The 19,149-nt window shown below is 41.9% G+C and overlaps 1 protein-coding gene across 1 annotated transcript in view; it reads left to right on the top strand.

The window, feature by feature from the left end:
- Positions 1–17,733, top strand: part of cyb5b (cytochrome b5 type B) — a 76,609-nt gene extending 58,876 nt beyond the window's left edge. Inside the window, exons 2-5 of the mRNA XM_072517957.1 lie at positions 1,077–1,205; positions 3,838–3,864; positions 15,028–15,062; positions 17,033–17,733. Coding sequence (XP_072374058.1) covers positions 1,077–1,205; positions 3,838–3,864; positions 15,028–15,062; positions 17,033–17,126 — 285 coding nt within the window. The 3' untranslated portion in view covers positions 17,127–17,733. The remainder of the gene's footprint in view (positions 1–1,076; positions 1,206–3,837; positions 3,865–15,027; positions 15,063–17,032) is intronic.
- The last annotated feature ends 1,416 nt before the right edge of the window (positions 17,734–19,149 follow it).

Below are 19,149 nucleotides of genomic sequence, written 5' to 3' on the forward strand. Positions count from 1 at the left end.
GAATGGGGGACCTGTTTATAGATGGGTCGTTTGCGAGCCTTGGTGTGCTGGAAGAGAAATTTGGGCTGCCCCCTGGAAACACCTTCAGGTACATGCAGGTGAGGGAATTTGCGCTGCTTCCAGCACATAAGATTTAAGATGGGGTGCTCTCCGGGATGTGGGTTGGAGAAAGCAAGGTCTCGGCGGTCTATCAGGAGATGCAGGAAGAGGAGGAGACCTCGGTAGAGGAGCTAAAGGGTAAATGGGGGAGGAGCTTGGGGAGGAGATAGATGAGGGTCTGTGGGCTGATGCCCTGGGTAGGGTTAATTCTTCCTCTTGCGCCAGGCTTAGCCTGATACAATTTAAGGTTCTTCACAGAGCGCATATGACAGGGGCGAGGTTGCGTAGGTTTTTTGGGCTTGGGGGACAGGTGTGTGAGGTGCTCGGGGAGCCCAGCAAACCATGCCCATATGCTCTGGGCGTCTCCGGAGCTGGATGGGTTTTGGAGGGTTTTGCGAGGACTGTGTCTAAGGTGGTGAACACCCGGGTCAAGCCGAGCTGGGGGTTAGCATTATTTGGGGTATCGGACAAGCCGGGAGTGCAGGAGGTGAAAGAGGCCGGTACTCTGGCCTTTGCGTCCCTGGTAGCCCGGCGGAGGATTCTGCTACAGTGGAAGGATGCGAAGCCCCCACGTGTAGAAGCCTGGATCAGCGATATGGCAGTGTTCATTAAATTGGAGAGGGTAAAGTTTGCCTTGCGAGGGTCTGTGCAAGGGTTCTTTAGGCAGTGGCAACCGTTCCTAGACTTTCTAGCGGAACGTTAGGAGGTGGGCAGCAGCAGCCCAGGGGAGGAGTGGGGGTGGGGGGGGTGTTTCCGGGTAGGTGTTTGTTTTTTCATGGGGGTGTTTGTACATTGGGGGAATTCGCGATATAAGTGTACGATGTTGATCTGTGTTTTATGCTTTTCTTTTTTCGGGAAGGGGGGGTGGTTTTGTTGAAAATTTGCTAAAATTGAATTAAAATATTTATTTAAAAAATTAAAATATTTTTTGAATTGCAACCACTTCTACATTTTAATTATTTTTTTCCTTTTTGTAGCATCCTGGTGGGGAAGAGGTGCTCTTTGAACAAGCCGGAGGTGATGCCACAGAAAGCTTTGAAGATGTGGGCCATTCATCTGATGCCAGAGAGATGCTGAAGCAGTATTTCATTGGAGAACTCGATTTGGTACAAAATATCATTTATCTGAGGCTTCTGGTTTAATCTTTTTTTCTCATTTTTTTCGATTAAGGGGCAATTTAGCGTGGCCAATCCCCCTACCCTGCATATCTTTGGGTTGTGTGGGGTGAGACCCGCGCAGACACTGGGAGAATGTGCAAAATCCACACGGACAGGAGCTGGGTTTGAACCCGGGTCCTTGGCGCCACCTTGCTGCCCATATGAATTATTTTTGTAGATTTTTATTTTCTTACACTTGAGTCGTGCATAAATATGATTATAGCATTGCAAAAATTACTTTTGCCATCCCCATTGGTATCCTGCGTTCTACTGTAACTTTGAAACCAGATACTTGTATTATTTTCCCTGTCTGTTACTTGTATCACAGCATGCTTGGGTTATTTGCTTCCAAGCTTATAATCTTGGTGATCTGAATACTCGGTCAAAAACTTGGAATTCCCATCCTTGCCACATGGGGACTGCAGCAGTTCAAGAAGGTGGCTATACCCCTACTCTTAAGGGTTATGATCTTGGACCAGACCCCAAAGCTTTTGGTGCAATCGAGTTAGGGGCCTCCAACCTTTCATTTAAATGAGACAAAATTTTAGATCCAAGACACAACCAAGAAAATAAAGCCACAGTATTCCACAGTTACATGTATAATATCTATCTTACACTCCAACATTCAGGATTGACATGAATTTGTTTTTTGATTGACTGGGAGTTGCTGGCAAGACTAGCATTTGTGGTCCATCCCTAATTAGCATTTGTGGTTCATCCCGAATTGTCCTTGACTGAGTTACTTGCTAGGCAATTGCAGAGAACAGTTAGAGTCAACTACATTTCATAGATTTCATAGATGCTGTGGTTCTGGTACCCTACGTAGGTCAGTCCAGGTAAGGGTGGCAGATTTCCTTCCCTGAAGGACAGCGAACCATATGGGATTTTACAACAACTGTTAGTTTTACGGCCGCCGCCATTATTAGGACTAGGTTTATTATGTTCTAAATTTATCAATGGGATTAATATTACACCTGCTGCCATGGTGATATTTGAACTCCTGCCCCCAGAAGATTTGCCTGGGTCTCTGGATTTCTCATGCAGTGGCATTACCACTCCATGATCACAGAATTTACAGTGCCGAAGGAGGCCATTCGGCCCATTGAGTCTGCACAGGCCCTTGGAAAGGCACCCTAATTGTCCCTTCCCTCCACCGTATCCCCGGAACCCAACCTAACCTTTTGGATACTAAGGGGCAATTTAGTGTGGCCAATCCTCATAACCTGCACATCTTTGGACTGTGGAAGGAAACTGGAGCACCTGGAGGAAACGCACAAAAACACGGGGAGAAAGTGCAAACTCCACACAGTCTCCCGAGGGTGGAATTGAACCCGGAACCCTGGAGCCGTGAGGCAGCAGTGCTAACCACCATGCTGCCCCTAATCATCTCCCCATGAGATGCATGTGAATTACTGCCATACTGCACGATCAATGGCAGATGCAACCAAGGCACATCCCTCTGATTTCTCAGCAACTCACCTAGCCATCAGTAAACACAGTTGTTCAATCTCATTGGCATTCATCTTTCTCATGAGAGATTGCAGTCTTCATTTTCAAAGTTTAAGCCTTGGTACTCTCTCCATAAGTTACTCCCACTTGCACTGCCTTAATGATGGCACACCTCGCAGGGTTTCAATCTTGCTTTCCAAGACCACTCGCTAGACTAGATTCCCAAGTCTGGACTCCAGTACCAACTCTCAAATACAACTTCAGATCTTTGGCCTTGCTGAGCAGAACATTTTCGAAGGGCCCCCTTTGCTGCCACGGCCAAAGTACAAAATCACCAACCTTCTGCCTTCTTTGATATTCTCCCAAGTCCTCATTCCTGCCAACTGCAGCTCTTTTTCTGCTTGGAGCCTTTTTCTCTGTTCCACCCTGTTTGGAGTGGGATGTCTCCCTGTTCCCTGCCTGAGATTCTTTGATCGTGGCATTCCACTCTTGGGTCACATGATCCAATTTTCATGCCATTTCTTTTCATGCAGTCACATTGGGCCCACAGTTGGCCTGAAGAACTGCAAAATGCCTGATTGTGCGTACTCTGCCTGCTCCCATTGCGCAAATGCATGGAAGTCTGTTGGGATGGAGTTCCCAGCCCCCGCTTGTAGAGAAGGTATGTTTGGATCTTGTAACTCAAGGGGAATTAGGGATGACCCTTGCCAACGACACTCAAGTCAAATGAAATCAATCTGGGGCAAGCAAGGGTTAAGGTATTGTCTAATATTTAACATTTTTCTCTCGTTTCCTCTCTCTCTCTCTCTCTCTCTCTCTCTCTCTCTCTCTCTCTCTCTCTCTCTCTCTCTCTCTCTCTCTCTCTCTCTCTTCTCCCCCCCCCCCCCCCCCCCCAGAAAAAATCTGAGTTTCTTTCTTGATTAAATGAGATCTCTGCCACAAACTTGATGCTAACCATGGTAAATTAAGCTGCTTAAGGGTGAAAGCTTGTATTAAAAAAACAACATTTGATTACTTTTGTATAGAGCAGTATGTACCTTCAGGAAACATTTAGAATTTTTCAATTAATCTATCTTTATTGTCCGTTTATGTTGTCTTTAAAGATTAATTTCTCTTTTTTATACATGTATAGGCTGATCGAAGAAAGGAAAATTCGAAGGTAAAGATTTTTGTTGTTCATGTTGATTGTGAATAAATATCTTGCGTGTGTGTGTTTGAACCATTCAATCTCTAATTGAGAACATTTGGTGAGAATTACTGCTGGTAATATGGTTAAGGGCTTTCATTGTCACTTCCAATTTATCAATTTATATTCAAAATATTTAATTCAAATATTATTAAAACATCGTTCCCTTCATGTGTTTATCATTGATAAAGTTCAAACCATTGATTACATTGCCCATTTAAAAAGGAGCATTGTGTTCATACAAAAGCTATTTTCAGTAGGTTGTCTGAACAGCACACAAAATATTTGCCTTATTTTATATAAATGTCCTTTTTGCATATTGCTTGGTGCCTGCCTTAATTTTACTATATTCCATCACCTATTTCCTGGATTACATTTGGTCATCCTCCTTCTAACGGTATCTGTCACAAATCCATGCTTGATACAAGAACCATTTTTATAATTTGAATTCCTTTCCACCACTACAAAAATTGCTATTTCCGACTCGAGCTGTGAGTTAGTCATATGGCTTAATGAGCCCTTCCTGTTCGTTCTCTCTTGGCTGTGGCAGTTCTGTTTTGTCACAAAACTGTTTACATGTGATTCGTACATCTAAGACCTGCATTGTTGTCTTTTTACTGTGGCTTTTGTTTGTTGTGTTCTGTAATTTTGGGTACAGCTAATAACATTAGATAACACGTGTGCTGCACTGAATTACATGAATTAGGGAGCTGAGAGTCAGCTATCCAGCAGCTATGTATTTTGTACCCTTTGAGTGACCAGATGACAGAGTTCTCCTTATCATTCTTCAAGCTATAGCTGGGGAACTTGTTTACCAACTCGTGACCCACAAGCTCACCGAACAAAGGAATACAACAGTACTTGTACCTTTAGGTTCAACCATATGTAATTTACATAAAACCAATCAAAATTGTATACTTATTTGAAGGTAATCAATAATCCACCATTGCCAATAACCTTGATTACTTCATTTGTTTCCCTTAGTAATAGTTAACTAATTACAGCAACTCTATGCTTGCCTAATTAAAATAGTCAATTGTCAACACATCACGTGCATAGAGACATGCGTTTATTGATAGTACAGCTATGGACCTTTTTTAAAAATTCATTTTTTTTCAGGATATGGGGTTTGCTGGCTAGGCCACCATTTATTGCAAATTCCTAATTGCCCTTGAGAAGCTGGTGTTGAGCTGCCTTCTTGAACCACTGCAGTCCATGTGTTGTAGGAGCTCCTACTGTGCTATTAGGGAGGAAGTTCCAGGATTTTTACCCAACCACAGTGAAGGTACGGCAAGACATTTCCAAGTCAGGATGGTGAGGGACTTGGAGGGAAACCTCCAGGTGGTGGTGTTGCCATGTATCTGCTGCCCTTGTCCTTCTCGATGATAGTGGTCGTGGATTTGGAAGGTGCTGCCTAAGGAGCCTTAGTGAGTTCCTGCAGTGCAGCTTGCTGCTGCTGTGTGTTGGTGGTAGAGGGAGTGAATGCTTGTGGAAGGGGTGCCAATCAAGCTTTGTCCTGGATGGCATTGAGCTTCTTGAGTGTTGTTGGAGCTGCACTCAACCAGGCAAATGGGGAGTATTCCAATACACTCCTGACTTGGGCCTTGTAGGTGGTGGACAGGCTTTGGGAGGTCAGGAGACGAGTTACTTGCCGCAGGATTCCTAGCCTTTGACCTGCTCTTGTAGCCACAGTATGTATATTGCTAGTCCAGTTCAGTTTGTGGTTAATGGTAGCCCCCAGGATGTTGGTAGTGGGGACATTCAATGGCAGTATCAGCACTGAATTCAAGGGGTGATTGTTTGATTCTCTCTTATTGGCGATGGTCGATGCCTGACATTTGTTTGGAGCGAATGTTACTTGCCACTTGTCAACCCAAGCCTGGATATTGTCTAGGTCTTGCTGAATTTGCAGCTGAGGATGTTTGGGCCTCAAGTACTACCCTGAGGAACTCCTGTACAGATGTCCTGGTACTCAGATGATTGACCTCCAACTATCTTCCTTTGTGGCAGGTATGGCTCCAACCAGTGGAGAGTTTTCCACCAGTTCCCATTCTCCTGAAATCTGCATGGGTTTCCTCCAGGTCCTCCGGTTTCTTCCCACAGTCCAAAAATGTGCAGGGTAGGTGGATTGGCTTTGCTAAATTGAGCCTCAGTGAACAAAAGGTTAGGTTGGGTTACGGGGATAGGGTAACAGCGTGGGCTTAAGTAGGGCGCTCTTTCCAAGAGCGGGTACAGACACGATCGGCCGAATGGCATGCTTCTGCACTGTAAATTCTATGATGCCTTACATGATCAAATGCTACCTTGATGTCGAGGGCAGTCACTTGCCTTACCTCTGGAGATCAGCACTTTTTTTCCATGTTTGAACCACTGGTGTAATGAAGTCACGAGCTAACTAGCCCTGGCAGATCCCAAACAGTGTCAGTGAGCAGTCTATTACTATTAAGTGCTGCTTGATAGCGCTGTTGATGCCCCCCCCCCCCCCCCCACACACACACACACAGACATCAATTTACTAATGATTGAGAGTAGACTGATGGTAATTGACCGGGTTGGATTTGTCCTGCTTTTTGAGTACAGCACATACCTGGGCGATTTTGCACATTGCTGGGTAGATGCCAGTGTTGCAGCTGTACTGGAACAGCTTGGCTAGGGGTGTGGTAAGTTCTGGAGCACAAATCTTCAGTACTATTGCCGGAATATAGAATAGAGATTCCTACAGTGCAGAAGGAGACCATTCTGCACCTATTCTCTGAAAGAGCACTCTACCTAGGCCCTATCCCCATAGCCCCACCTAACCTACACATCCCTGGACAGTAAGGGCCAATTCAGCATGGCCAATCCACCTAACCTGCACATCTTTGGACTGTGGGAGGAAACTGGAGCACCCAGAGGAAACCCAAGCAGACACTGAGAATCTGCACGGCTGGAATTGAACCTGGGTCCCAGGAGCTGTGAGGCAACAGTGCTAACCACTATCACCATGCCACCCAGGGCCCATAGCCTTTTCAGTATCCAGTGCCTTCAACTGTTTCTTGATAGCATATGGGGTGAATCGAATTGACTGAAGACTGGCATCTGTGATGCTGGGGTTCTCTGGAGGAGTTCTTGACTGTCTGGCACCCCCAACTCATGGCTTTTATCACAACACATTTGCAATTCTCGGCTGTTATCTGGAAAACAATAATTTGTGTACTTGTCCTCTTGTGGTCCATCAAAGCCCCCCTAATCCATTGTTTTTACAGCTGTACCTTGCAGCCCTAGCAGTTTCCCAGGGACTTTACTGCAGATAATGATTTTCAATCCCTTCAGTCCCCTCTTTTGGCTCTTGGCTTTATCCAAACAGTCTAAATTGGCAGTTGAAAGTTCTTCTACGCAAACATCTTTCTTCTGAACTTCAGTTCCCCACTCCATGTGCACCTTGGTCAGTGGACGTTGCTGCTGATTAGCTAATTGCAAGCCACAACCCATGGTGTGATCAATGATGTTGCATTCTTAATGGCCAAATGAGGCCAGACTAATTCTTAATTAGCTGAAAGGTGTGTAATCATTAAAAGAATGTCTTGATGTCTCCATTGCCCATTTTGAGTATTACGCTGAGACCAAGTCATGTCGTGAGGTTGTGTCCCAGAATTCAATATAAAACCATATTGGATTGACATAGATTGTGTTAACTGGACCAAAATTAATAATTTATTGGCTTCCCTACCTTGAGACTGAGATTTCCTGGGCATTTGATTTCCCCATATAATAACTCTACTGCTGTGTGTCAAATATCTTGCATTGCGTTTCTCCTGTAAGTGTGAGACTAGACTCCTGTGTATATTGTAGCCACCTGGGTTGGCCACTTCCTGACTTAAAATGGAGAACTGCAAAGACTAAAGGGAAATTCAGCCAACACAGGCAAAAAACTAGCAAGTGCAAAAATCCTGTGTATTAGAACTTGCAAAAGCCCAGACAGCACTGAAACTCACAGCCATCTGCATACTAAAGAGCGATTCCTGGGAATAATCAAAACATTTAAGGTGAATAAGGCCAAGCCAGACTCCTCGGCGCCAGCAGGAGCCAAGACAAAGGAAGGCCAACGGACACCTAGGGACCGCCAAGGGAACGGCTCCAGTATTGGAGAAATCGATCCAAGTGATCGGAACGCAGTCCAATCACTTGGAACCAGGTACGGGGTCTGCTCATAGGGGCGGGAAGCCCCTGGGGACTATAACATTGAGTCCCCAAGTTCAAATCATTTTTCTTGGCAGGGCCACTCAGCAGCGAATCAACCCTTGAGAGTGATCTGCCCAAGCTGCAGCATCAACCAAGTAAGTCTCCAGTCAACGCACGCTCCGAGATAGGTGCTCCTAGCTACCAGTCCATACCAGCTTTTGAATCCTGCAGACTCGGATCGAACGAAAGGCCATTTGTTCCCCTGACCTGGTGGGCCAATTCTGAAGCTAAGTATAGGCCTTTTCGTGATAGAGAATAGTCTGGAAAGTAGAGTTTATGCATGAGTAGTGATTTACTGTGTATAATAAATGTGTTTTGATTTGAATCTTACTAATTGGTGTGTCAAGTTATTGATCAGTACTTGAACTTGAACCTCGTGGCGGTATCATAAAGATACCTGGTGACTCTAGAGCAAAGGTTATAGAAACAGAGCAAATTCAGTAAAGATACAACGGGCAACATTTAAGAGCCAACAAAAAGTTAGCAACAATATGACCCAACTTCACCAAGTACGATAGCCTGTGTTTTCTGGCTTCACCAGCATCATTATAACTCAAATCGTCTACTAATCCTGTTATCATTTGTAAAGGATGAAATTTGATCACTTACAATGTTATTAATTTCATTCATCGATTCCTCTGTGGATTAAATATAATTTTAACTTGAGTCACGTATAAAAACGTTCCAGTTTTCGCAGGATGGGATATTACTCCGTCACCCTTTTGTCTCATTATTATTCTTGATCACTTTCTTTCTTTTCTCAAGCCCTTTGTGTGGGGTGATCTGGACAACAAGAAAATCCACTTTTTAAAAATAAGTTTCCACTTTGCATAATTTGTGCTAAATTCCATTATATTCCATAAGCTATTTTACCTTTAATATAATACCTGAATAATTAGATTGAATCCCCTTTCTCTCGACACTCCCCACCTGCTGATCACCTCTCTCAATATCATTCAAAATAGCATCATACATGAACTTAAAATATTCTCCAGCTCTCATTTGTCTGTGTCCATCTTGTGGATTCTTCTCACCAGGTTTATGTGCTACCAGGCCCTTAATTGTTCCAATCCAAGTCATTTCCCTTCCTACTTTAATTTTGTTCATTTTGACAGGAATGTCTAATTCATAGAATCATGCCCGAAGGGGAATTTACCGTGGCCAATTCACCTAACTGCACATCTTTGGACTGTGGGAGGAAACCGGAGCACCCACAGGAAACCCAGGCTGACACGGAGAATGTGCAAACTCCACACAGTCACCCGAGGTCGGAATCAAACCCTGAGACAGCAGTGCCAACCACTGTGCCGTCCCTATTCTATCCCGATTGTTTTAAAATCAGTTTCTGTGTGGAGTGATCACTTAATGATGTTGGTTCACTGTACTAACCCCATTAATTATTTCATGCCATGTTGTTTGTTAAGTAGTGTGCATGCCTGAGACCTGTTCTTCAATGCATTATTCCAAGTACTTTTAAACCCTTGAATTGGCCCATTTGAAACTGGTTTCCTGCATATTAGTTACTTCACACTTGAGGCACACTTAGCAGTGCCTTCAGTGTCATGCCACACATTCTTGAATTCCTTGTGATCTTATCAAAAGATCTGAAAGCTATTGCTTATTCTTCCATGCCTGGTTCATATGCTTCGGATGGTGGCCAGAGTATCAAATTGTGTTCTCTTAAACTTTAAAAAAGTCATAGACAAGACACAAATATCACTAAGAGAAAGTTATCAACCTAATAGCCTCATCTATACTCTCCTTTTTTTCTTTATAAATTTAGAGTACCCAATTCATTTTTTTCCTATTAAGGGGCAATTTAGCGTGGGCAATCCATCTACCCTGCACATTTGGGGGGGTGGGGGGGTAGAAAAACACTGGGAGAATGTGCAAACTCCATATGCACAGTGTCCCAGATCCGGGATCGAACCTGGGACCACGTTGCCGTGAGGCAGCAATGCTAACCACTGCGCCACCATGCTGCCATCTATACTCTCCTTTCGCTAGAATCTACATCAATGCCAGATTGAAATATTTCATTGCATTGCACCCAATGCCCATTTGCTGTTATTTCCTGCCTCCATCGTCCACCCTCAATTACTTGAACCTGTCCAGTTTGATGCATCCCACTAGTTATGACCCTATTCCAATCGTGAACTCTGGAGAAATCTTGCAGTCCAAAAAATATTCTGATATCTTTAAAACCAAAATCAAACTTTTTGATTCCTTATTTTGATTGCTTGTTCTTTATCTTAGATGACATTTAAAAAAATAATTTGCTCGATTACATTGCAGTTACACCTTCCAGAATTGTCCCAAATTCAAATAAGTTCTGTTGTATCCGGATTAAAATTCCCACATGTTTATCAAATTATCCTGGAATCATGATTCTGGCCAGTAAACATGACTCCAGTTCATAAGTTTATTAATAACTCTTCCCTTTTGTTAGCTGTTTGACTTGAATCACTTAAATTGTTAGCACAATATCAGACAGAAAACATTAAAGCTTGAAGCATACAAAGCACAAACATCATCAAGCAGAGAAACATTGCCTACTGTTGCTAACTTTTGCCTTAGTTTAATTGCTCTGTTTTATCACCTTTGCTCTTGAGTCGGCAGGTATCTTTCTGATATCGCCACGTGGTTCAAGTCCGAGTACTGATCAATAATCCAATACACCGCTTAGTAAGAGTTAAATCAACGCACATTTATTATATACAGTAATCAATACTCAGGCATAAATTCTACGTCTAACCTACTTCCTAAAGCTAACAGGCCAATACTTAACTTGGAACTGGCCCACCAGGTCAGGGAAACAAATGGCCTTTCGTTCGGGTTCTGAGCCTGCGGGATTCGAAGTTGGTACAGATTGGTAGCTAGGAGCGCCTATCTCGTCGCGAGCGTTGAAGTGAGACTTACTGGATATAGGCGGTGGCTGAACCGGTCACTGTCAAGGGTTGGTTCGCGTTGCTGAGTGACCCGGTCAAGAAGAACAATTTGAACTTGGGCTTAATTCTTAGTCTCCAGGGGCTTCCCGCCTTTCGGGGCGGACCCTGTACCTGGTTCCAAGTGATTGGACTTTATCCCAATCACTTGGTTCGATTTCCTCCAATGCTGGAGCGGTTCCCTGATCGATGGGCGGTCCTGAGGTGGTCGTTCACCTCCTTTTGTGTAGGCTTCTGCTGGCGCCAAAGAGTCTGGTTTGGCTTTATGTGTCTAAATGTTGCTCATTGTTCCCGGGATTGCTCATTAGTATGCAGATGGCTGGTGTTTTGTTATGCTGATGGTTGCTGGTATCGATCTTGTCTGGCCTTTCCAGAGGTAAATACACAGTCAACCTGCAGCTGCTCGTTTGTGTCCTGTTGGCTGACTTTCCCATCAGCCTTTGCCGTTTGCCATTTCAAATCGGGAGTTAGCCATTTTAAGTGGCTACACTACGCTGTTAAAAACAATAACCAAATTGTTTCTCGGCCTTTTGGTTAAAATGAGCTTGAGGTCAGGTGTGATGCCTGGATCTGGTATGTCTCTCTTGTGGGGACCATGAATTGGATTCAATTTGAATTGGATTTTGGAGTAGGCAAGGAGCTGGATTAGGGCTTTGCTTCTGTCCACACTCTTGAGCTATGGTTTTGTAACTCTGATAAAGGAATTAAAACAAAACAAATAAGCAAAATTAATTATTAAATTAAATTTAAAAACTCAAGATGATACGGGTAATTCCCCAGAAAGATAAACCTTGACAAATGATAACAATGATAAAACAAATCTACGAACCTCCACTTAAAACAAATGAAACACAGATTCTCTCAGCTTGTAAATTTCACTGTCGATTCTCAGCATTTTCTTGTAGGTATGATTCCTTAGAGACAGATCACTACAAACTCGCATAATGAAAATAAAAAACTAGATCCTCCGTTCTTATTATTTTTAATTTAAGCCAATTTCCATTGTCTGATCTTGGAAGTATCACCTATTCTTTGGTGATTCAAAATCTCAAATGCATTTTCACCCAAACACATTACCACCGACAATTATAACTATTAAAAACTTACTGCAACTTAATTTGTAAAAAGTTATATCAAATAATACACAACCTGTGCAGTGATTTTAAAAAACAATCAACAGTCTGCTGAATGGGTTAGCCGTTCGGGAGAAACTTAAGGGCACAACTAAACATTCATGAAGTTACTCAGCTGCATGGATCCAAGTAACTTGTGTGTGAGGTTGGGGCTGATACAATTGAAGGCCGTGTATAGGGCGCACCTCACAAAAACAAGGATCAGCCGGCTCCTTGAGAGGGCGGAGGATGTCTGTGAGTGGTGTGGGAGGAGCCCCGCAAACCAGGTGCATATGTTTTGGTCCTGCCCGAAACTGGAAAGGTATTGGAGGGAGGTATTTAATATAATCTCCGGGGTGCTACATATGGATTTGGAGCTGGGTCCACTAGAGGCCATTTATGGGGTGCCGGGCCAGCCCGAGTTGCAGGCAGGTGCGGGGCCAATGTTTTAGCCTATGCCTCACTGATTACTTGTAGGCGCGATTTCTGTTGGAGGGAAGGTCAGCTTCTCCTCCCTTTGCTTCAGCGTGGCGAGGGGGACCTGCTGGAATTTTTGACTCTGGTGAAGGTGAAGTTTGAGTTACGGGGGCGAAGGAGGGGTTCAACAATTCATGGTTTGTTTATCATGCACTTTTGGAGTTGGTTGCCGTTGAACATTTGTTTTAACTTGCGAGTTGATGTTTTAGGTTGTATATTGGTGGGGTTTTGGTGTTTCACTTTTTTTTTCTGTTTGCATGGTGAAAATATGGTGAATAAAAATATTTTTAAAAAGGTAAAAAACAAGTTCTAAACAGCATATTAAACTCTACTTTCTCTGCTATTCTAATTTCTGCCAACTTTTCCGCTATTTTTCTTGGGAATGGCTAATGCCCATAATAACATCTGTGTCTCTGCGGTACTAAAAGGCACTGTTACGATGTTCATTATCTGGGTCTGTAGTGCTGTGCTTTCACTACAGTTTGATAAGGGGCCTGCTGTAAGTAGAAGCTCAAGATAAGCAGAGCGGCTTTCTCAGTTTTCTGACTTCCCCTGTCTGGTCTATTCTTGGTTTGGACCCACTCTTTAGAGGCTCCTGATCAGCACAGTGCTGAGTTGGAACTGTAGCCCTGTGTTCACAGCTGGACCAAGTGGATCCCACCCTTGTTGCCATTTGTTAGGGAGCGGAATCAGCTATCCAGCTGCTGGATATTTCATTCCTCTCGAAACCGAGTTCTCGTTTAAGATCTTTATTCAAGCTATAGCAGGGGAACTTCTTTACTAACACCTAACCCACCATGTGCCTGAACAAAGGAATACAATGGTACTTATACCTTTAAGCTCAACTGCAATTAATTTACATATACCAATCGAAATTGTAGACTTATTCAAAGGCAGTCAATATCCAATCATAACCAATAGTCCTGATTACTTCACTTGTTTCCCACCGTGGTATTTAACCAATTACAGCAACTCTACACTTGCCTAATTTCAATATCCGAATGTCAAAAGGCACATACATATAGCTAAACTATCAATAAACACATATATATCTATGGTCCTTGCGGCAGCACGGTGACACAATGGTTAGCCACATAATTGTGGTTAGCCACAATTGCTGCCTACGGTGCTGAGGACCCGGGTTCGAATCCTGGCTCTGGGTTACTGTCCGTGTGGAGTTTGCACATTCTCCCCGTGTCTAACTTTCTTAAATGAGTGAATGATTTCAATCACCAGTCCTAGGGATAATTCCAGCCATTGGGTATCCACCTATGGTAAAATATTTTATGCACCTCTAAATGACCATGAACCTATAATTAAAATTCTATTAAGCAGATACATTTAAATGATCTCATTCTTCACCCATCACAATCCCTGTTTCTGCTTGGTTTTGGATCTGCATAAGGTCCAGTCAGTTTATGGTTCAGTGGTAGTATACATTCCTGAGTCGGTTCCACTGACTTGCGTGCCACCCAAGGGACCTTTCAGCACAAACTCTAGGCTAACAGACCAGTGCACCACTGTGGGAGTGCTGGACTGTTGGATTTGCTTGCCTTTCAGATGAGAAGTGCAACAGAGGCTCAGTCTGCCCACTCGAGTGGATATTATGGGCAGCACGGTAGCACTGTTGCTTCACAGCTCCAGGGTCTAGGGTTCAATTCCCGTTTGGGTCACTGTCTGTGTGGAGTCTGCAAGTTCTCCCCGTGTCTGCGTGGGTTTCCTCCGGGTGCTCCGGTTTCCTCCCACAAGTCCCGAAAGATGTGCTGTAAGGTGAATTGGATATTCTGAATTTTCTCTGAGTACCCAAACAGGCGCCGGAATGTGGCGACTACGGCCTACACTGCAGTGTTAATGTAAGCCTATTTGTGACAATAAAATATTATTATTATTATTAAAGATCTTATGACTCTATTTTGAAAAAGAGCAGGGAGTTCTGACCAATGCCAACACCACTTACTTGTACAGATTATTTGGTCAATCTTGCACTGGTTGTGTGCGATCTTGCAGTGCACACAATATTTGGCCCGTTTGCTACGGAACAGCGCTAACTACACTTCAAAATTAACTTATTTGCTGTAAAGCAGTTCGGGGCATCCTGAAGTGAAAATGCTATAAATGCAGGACTTTGTATTTAATTATGTTGTCAGTCACAGACTCGTACAGGATATTTTATGAATTATGGAAACTTTGGTGGCACTTTGTCCATATTGTTTTTGTAAATTGCTTTTTGTTTTTGTTTTGGATCTTTACCAAGTCACACGAAGGTTGGTTTTAATTAGTCTTTTGCCTCTGTGTCACACATCTTGTCTTTTTCAATAACTTGCATATCTTTGAAGAACTCTCGATGAATGTGCTAAATATTTTTCTCCTTTTCCACACAGGATGTTTTAATTACAACATCATCAAGCCATTCCAGGTATAGTAGACTTAAATAGCACTGGTTCCCATGCAATTAGAAATATAGTCTTTGGGAGTGAGATGAGATGATGAAAGGGAAGTGGGTTTCCTGGATGGATTGGGTTTTAAGCAGGTTGCAATGACATCTCACTGTGAGGCAAAAGCTTGAAACTTTTTGTCCGAGCTAAAAAGCAGTCAGTTAGGTTAACAGCTGGGTACTGCTCCAGATCCCCAAGCCAGGACCTTGTGTCCATTGGAGTTTAGAAGAATAAGAGGCAACTTGATTGAAACATACACAAAGTCCAGCCTGTCCATCCAACCCACCCACTCCAGGTATTAGTCTAGTAAATCTTCTCTGAACTGCTTCCAATACATTACGTGCGTCCTTATATAAAGACTAATACTGTACACAGTACTCCAAATAATAATAATATTTTATTGTCACAAGTAGGCTACATTAACACTGCAATGAAGTTACTGTGAAAACCCCTAGTCGCCACACTCTGGCGCCTGTTCGGGTGCACAGGGAGAATTCAGAATTCTCAGCTGGTACGGGATTGAACTCGCGTTGCTAGGCCTTGTTCTGCATTACAAACCAGCTGTCTAGCCTGCTGAGCTAAACCAGCCCTAATGTGGTTTCACTAGGTCTCACTGTGCTCTGTATAACTGAAGCATAACCTCCTACTTTTGTATTCAATTCTCCTCTCAAATAGCATTCTATTAGTTTTCTTAATTACTTGCTGTACCATACCTAGCATTTGAATGCATAATCTTAACTGGCAGTCCATTGTGGTCCTGAAGGAGCACAATCTTTGAGTTCAGTGACTATATTAACAGGACTTTGGAACCTCCATAGAAAGAGGTACTTGAGTTAAATGAACTAGACAAACAACTGCCCAGTCAAATGTCCGGGACCTCAAATAAATGAAGCCCAGATTATAACAGTGAAAGATTTCTTGGGTAGTGGAGAAATTTGATAGTAGCAAAGCAAGCCACAATTGTATGGGCCCCATCATTTACACTGTCTGCATTGTGCAAATAGTTCTAATCATTTGTCATTAGCATGGTGTTGATTTCAAAATTTTGTGGGCTAGTTATTCGATAATGTACTTAAGTTCTGCTGATTTTGGACAACATTAGACCTTCAGGTAGCTCTAGACAGCTATTTTCATAAGCAATTATGGGCAACAGTAGAATTGTAGAGACTTCAGGCAGATTTATGCAGATGGTTTTACCCATGAAATTCAGTGGGATTGTATCTTTTTGTTTCTCCACCACCTCCAGTTTTATAATTATTCTAAACCATAGACAGCTTGATTAAAATTTTGGAATAATTGACTTTAACATTAGGGGAGTTTAAGATGACGCTGGACACAATGCTCCGAGAGTTGCAGTTCTAAAAGGATGAGGTTCAAAAGACTAAAAAGACTTGTCTTGTCCTTACATTTTCTGTGTTTTCTTAACACCCCTTACTAAAATAGATGTTCGGCTACCATGAGTGAATGCTTGTATATCTTGAATTCATGAAGTGCAGCACCAAACATTGGAAAAATGCCGCAAGGAGGACAAAAAACTCAATTTCTATTAAATTGTCTCCCGATCAGTAGTGGTCATCTTTGGAACGCTTGCTTTACATTCATTTTGCTTACAAAGTTGTCTGCGGTTCCCCACAACTGTTGCTAATCCCTGGCATTTGGACAGTGGCAGTTGAATGTTGAGTGTCACTGGGTTGTGTTTTTGTAATTATTACTGTTTTCCTGTGCAAGTATTTAAGTTTGTGTCTAGAATTTGTTGAATTAGAATTAAAGCTTTCACCCTCCCAAAAAGAAACAAAATCTGCTAAAATTGCTTAGTTACATTTCTGTATTTTCTGTACATGCATGCACTAGTTTAATTCCTATCAACAAAAATAAAGCTTTAGTTTTTGTTTTAAACCATATGTGAATATTTTACATGTATTAGTTTAAAAAAAAATGTTTTCTTTTCTAGTTGGTGGACAAACTGGCTAATTCCTGCATTTGCAGCTGGTGTTGTTGGACTCATGTATCGCTTCTACCTAACAGAGACCAAAACTTCATCCTGAGGCATTTCATTCATTTTCTTTGGTGGGTTGGGTGGACAAGGTGTTCACTGACACCCCCATGTCTCCAATGTTTTATTGATGATAATTGGATATTATACAATTATGTATTTAGCTTCTTGCAGATTTAGCATTGAAATTAATATTTTTTTCCATTCTATGCACTAATTAGTGAAGTGGATTATAACAGATTCACAAGGAGTATACAACCAATTCAACAATGAAAATTTCTTTTATTAGAGTTCTATTTTCCTATTTCTGTCTTATTGCAAGGTGAAATGTTTAAGATGACTTTTAAATGAAGAGCACATTTGAGTTTTGAAGAATTTAGTTGCACTGTCCTGCACATGCCCATCCACGTTGAGCCTTTGACAAACATGAGCATTGTGTACACAGTTGAAGTATTTCAATATTGCACCATTTCAATATGTCCCATTTATTTTCCCTCCTACCCTTCCTTTTGTCTTTCCTAAAATATTTTTCACTGAACTGCCTAAGCAGTTGATTACTGCTCTTATGTACGTATCCATTGTAAAAGAACAGCAATGGCTTGTAACACTTGTGGATATTAATTCAGATATTTGAAGTTTACTCCATGAAACAGTTGGCTGTGAGGCTTTTAAGACACATAACATAAAGCAAAATAGACAGCCAAAAATATGTGTAAGCTGTTATTTGCTATTTACCCCTTTCACTTTTTGAAGTAACAACTCACGGTGAATATAGTTAGTTCCGTGGATGGTGTTTATCTGGGCAGGTTGTTTGATCTTTGGGACAGTCACAGCTGATCTTAATCTTGCTCAGTCACAGGGTTTGTACTCACTTCCAGTATGAGGCACTAAATAGTGGAGTGTTGGCTGGGTTGGGATTCAGTCCATATTTCTTTGGTTTCTCACCTTAGCTTAATAAAACAGATATTGAAGTGACTGCCACTGTTGCTAGTTTCAGACTGGGCAACTTTGAACAGATGAAAGATGCCCATTGAGCCATAAGGATAATGTAATTATAGTTGTCTTAAAGTAGTGTGGTTTAGTGCACTTTCCACACGTGAAAAAGCTTTCCCCCAACCCCTTACATAAATACTTAGCCTTGAGGAGAAGGTTCAACAGTCCATAAATTGCATCCTGTAAATATTGAGGGTGGTTTTCTCCTCTTTCCCTCATCTAAGACAGCACTGACCGATCTTATACCTAACCTGTATGAATTCTGCCAGCGCTATTTAATGTAGGTGGTTATTTTTGCATGCATTGTTGCAGATTTTTATTCTTAATGTTTCCATTTATGGAATTTCATTGTAATGCATACATTTTGGATCCAACAATGTAAGATTCTGTATCCATCTGTGTAAAATTCTGAATTATATATACCTGTCAGATCTATGTATATTTTGCAGCTGTGAATTTTCAGTAGAGTCTCAAAATGGACTTTTCACACACAAGATGTTGGATATTTATTGCATTCAGTGCAGCGCTTTTTGTGTGAAATTCTTCATGGTAGTCTATCTATCAGTTAATGAACTAAAAAATAAAATACTTTGCTAAGTTACTCTAGAAGGGTAATTCACAATAAACACAGATAATAGTGGAAAATCCTAACTGGTCTGGTAGCATCTGTGGAGAGAGAAATAAAGTAACTATTTCAGGTTCAATATGATTCTTTGAAAATTTGGTAATTCACCTGTTTGTCTACGCAATCGATGTACATTAATTTATTATAACAGCTGGTGTACAGATGCAAATCTTATCGTACTTAATGCAAAAATATCCAGCTATAAATATTTTCAGGCACTGCTATATGCAATTACATTGTGCATCATAATCTATATCTTGCATGTAGTACTTTTTGGGGTCACTGCATAAAATAATTGCTAATTTGACCACACAGTTTTTGTCGTCATAATTTTATTGTTGCACTGATTTTTAGTTCACATACTTACAATATTGACTTGCATGCTAATATCTATTTACTGTATTGTGTAATGCTTGCACTAATGAGTAACTATTAAAGTCTATATATGTCTTCTAAA

This window comes from Scyliorhinus torazame, chromosome 10, assembly GCF_047496885.1.
Source record: "Scyliorhinus torazame isolate Kashiwa2021f chromosome 10, sScyTor2.1, whole genome shotgun sequence".
In the NCBI taxonomy this organism is placed as follows: domain Eukaryota; kingdom Metazoa; phylum Chordata; class Chondrichthyes; order Carcharhiniformes; family Scyliorhinidae; genus Scyliorhinus; species Scyliorhinus torazame.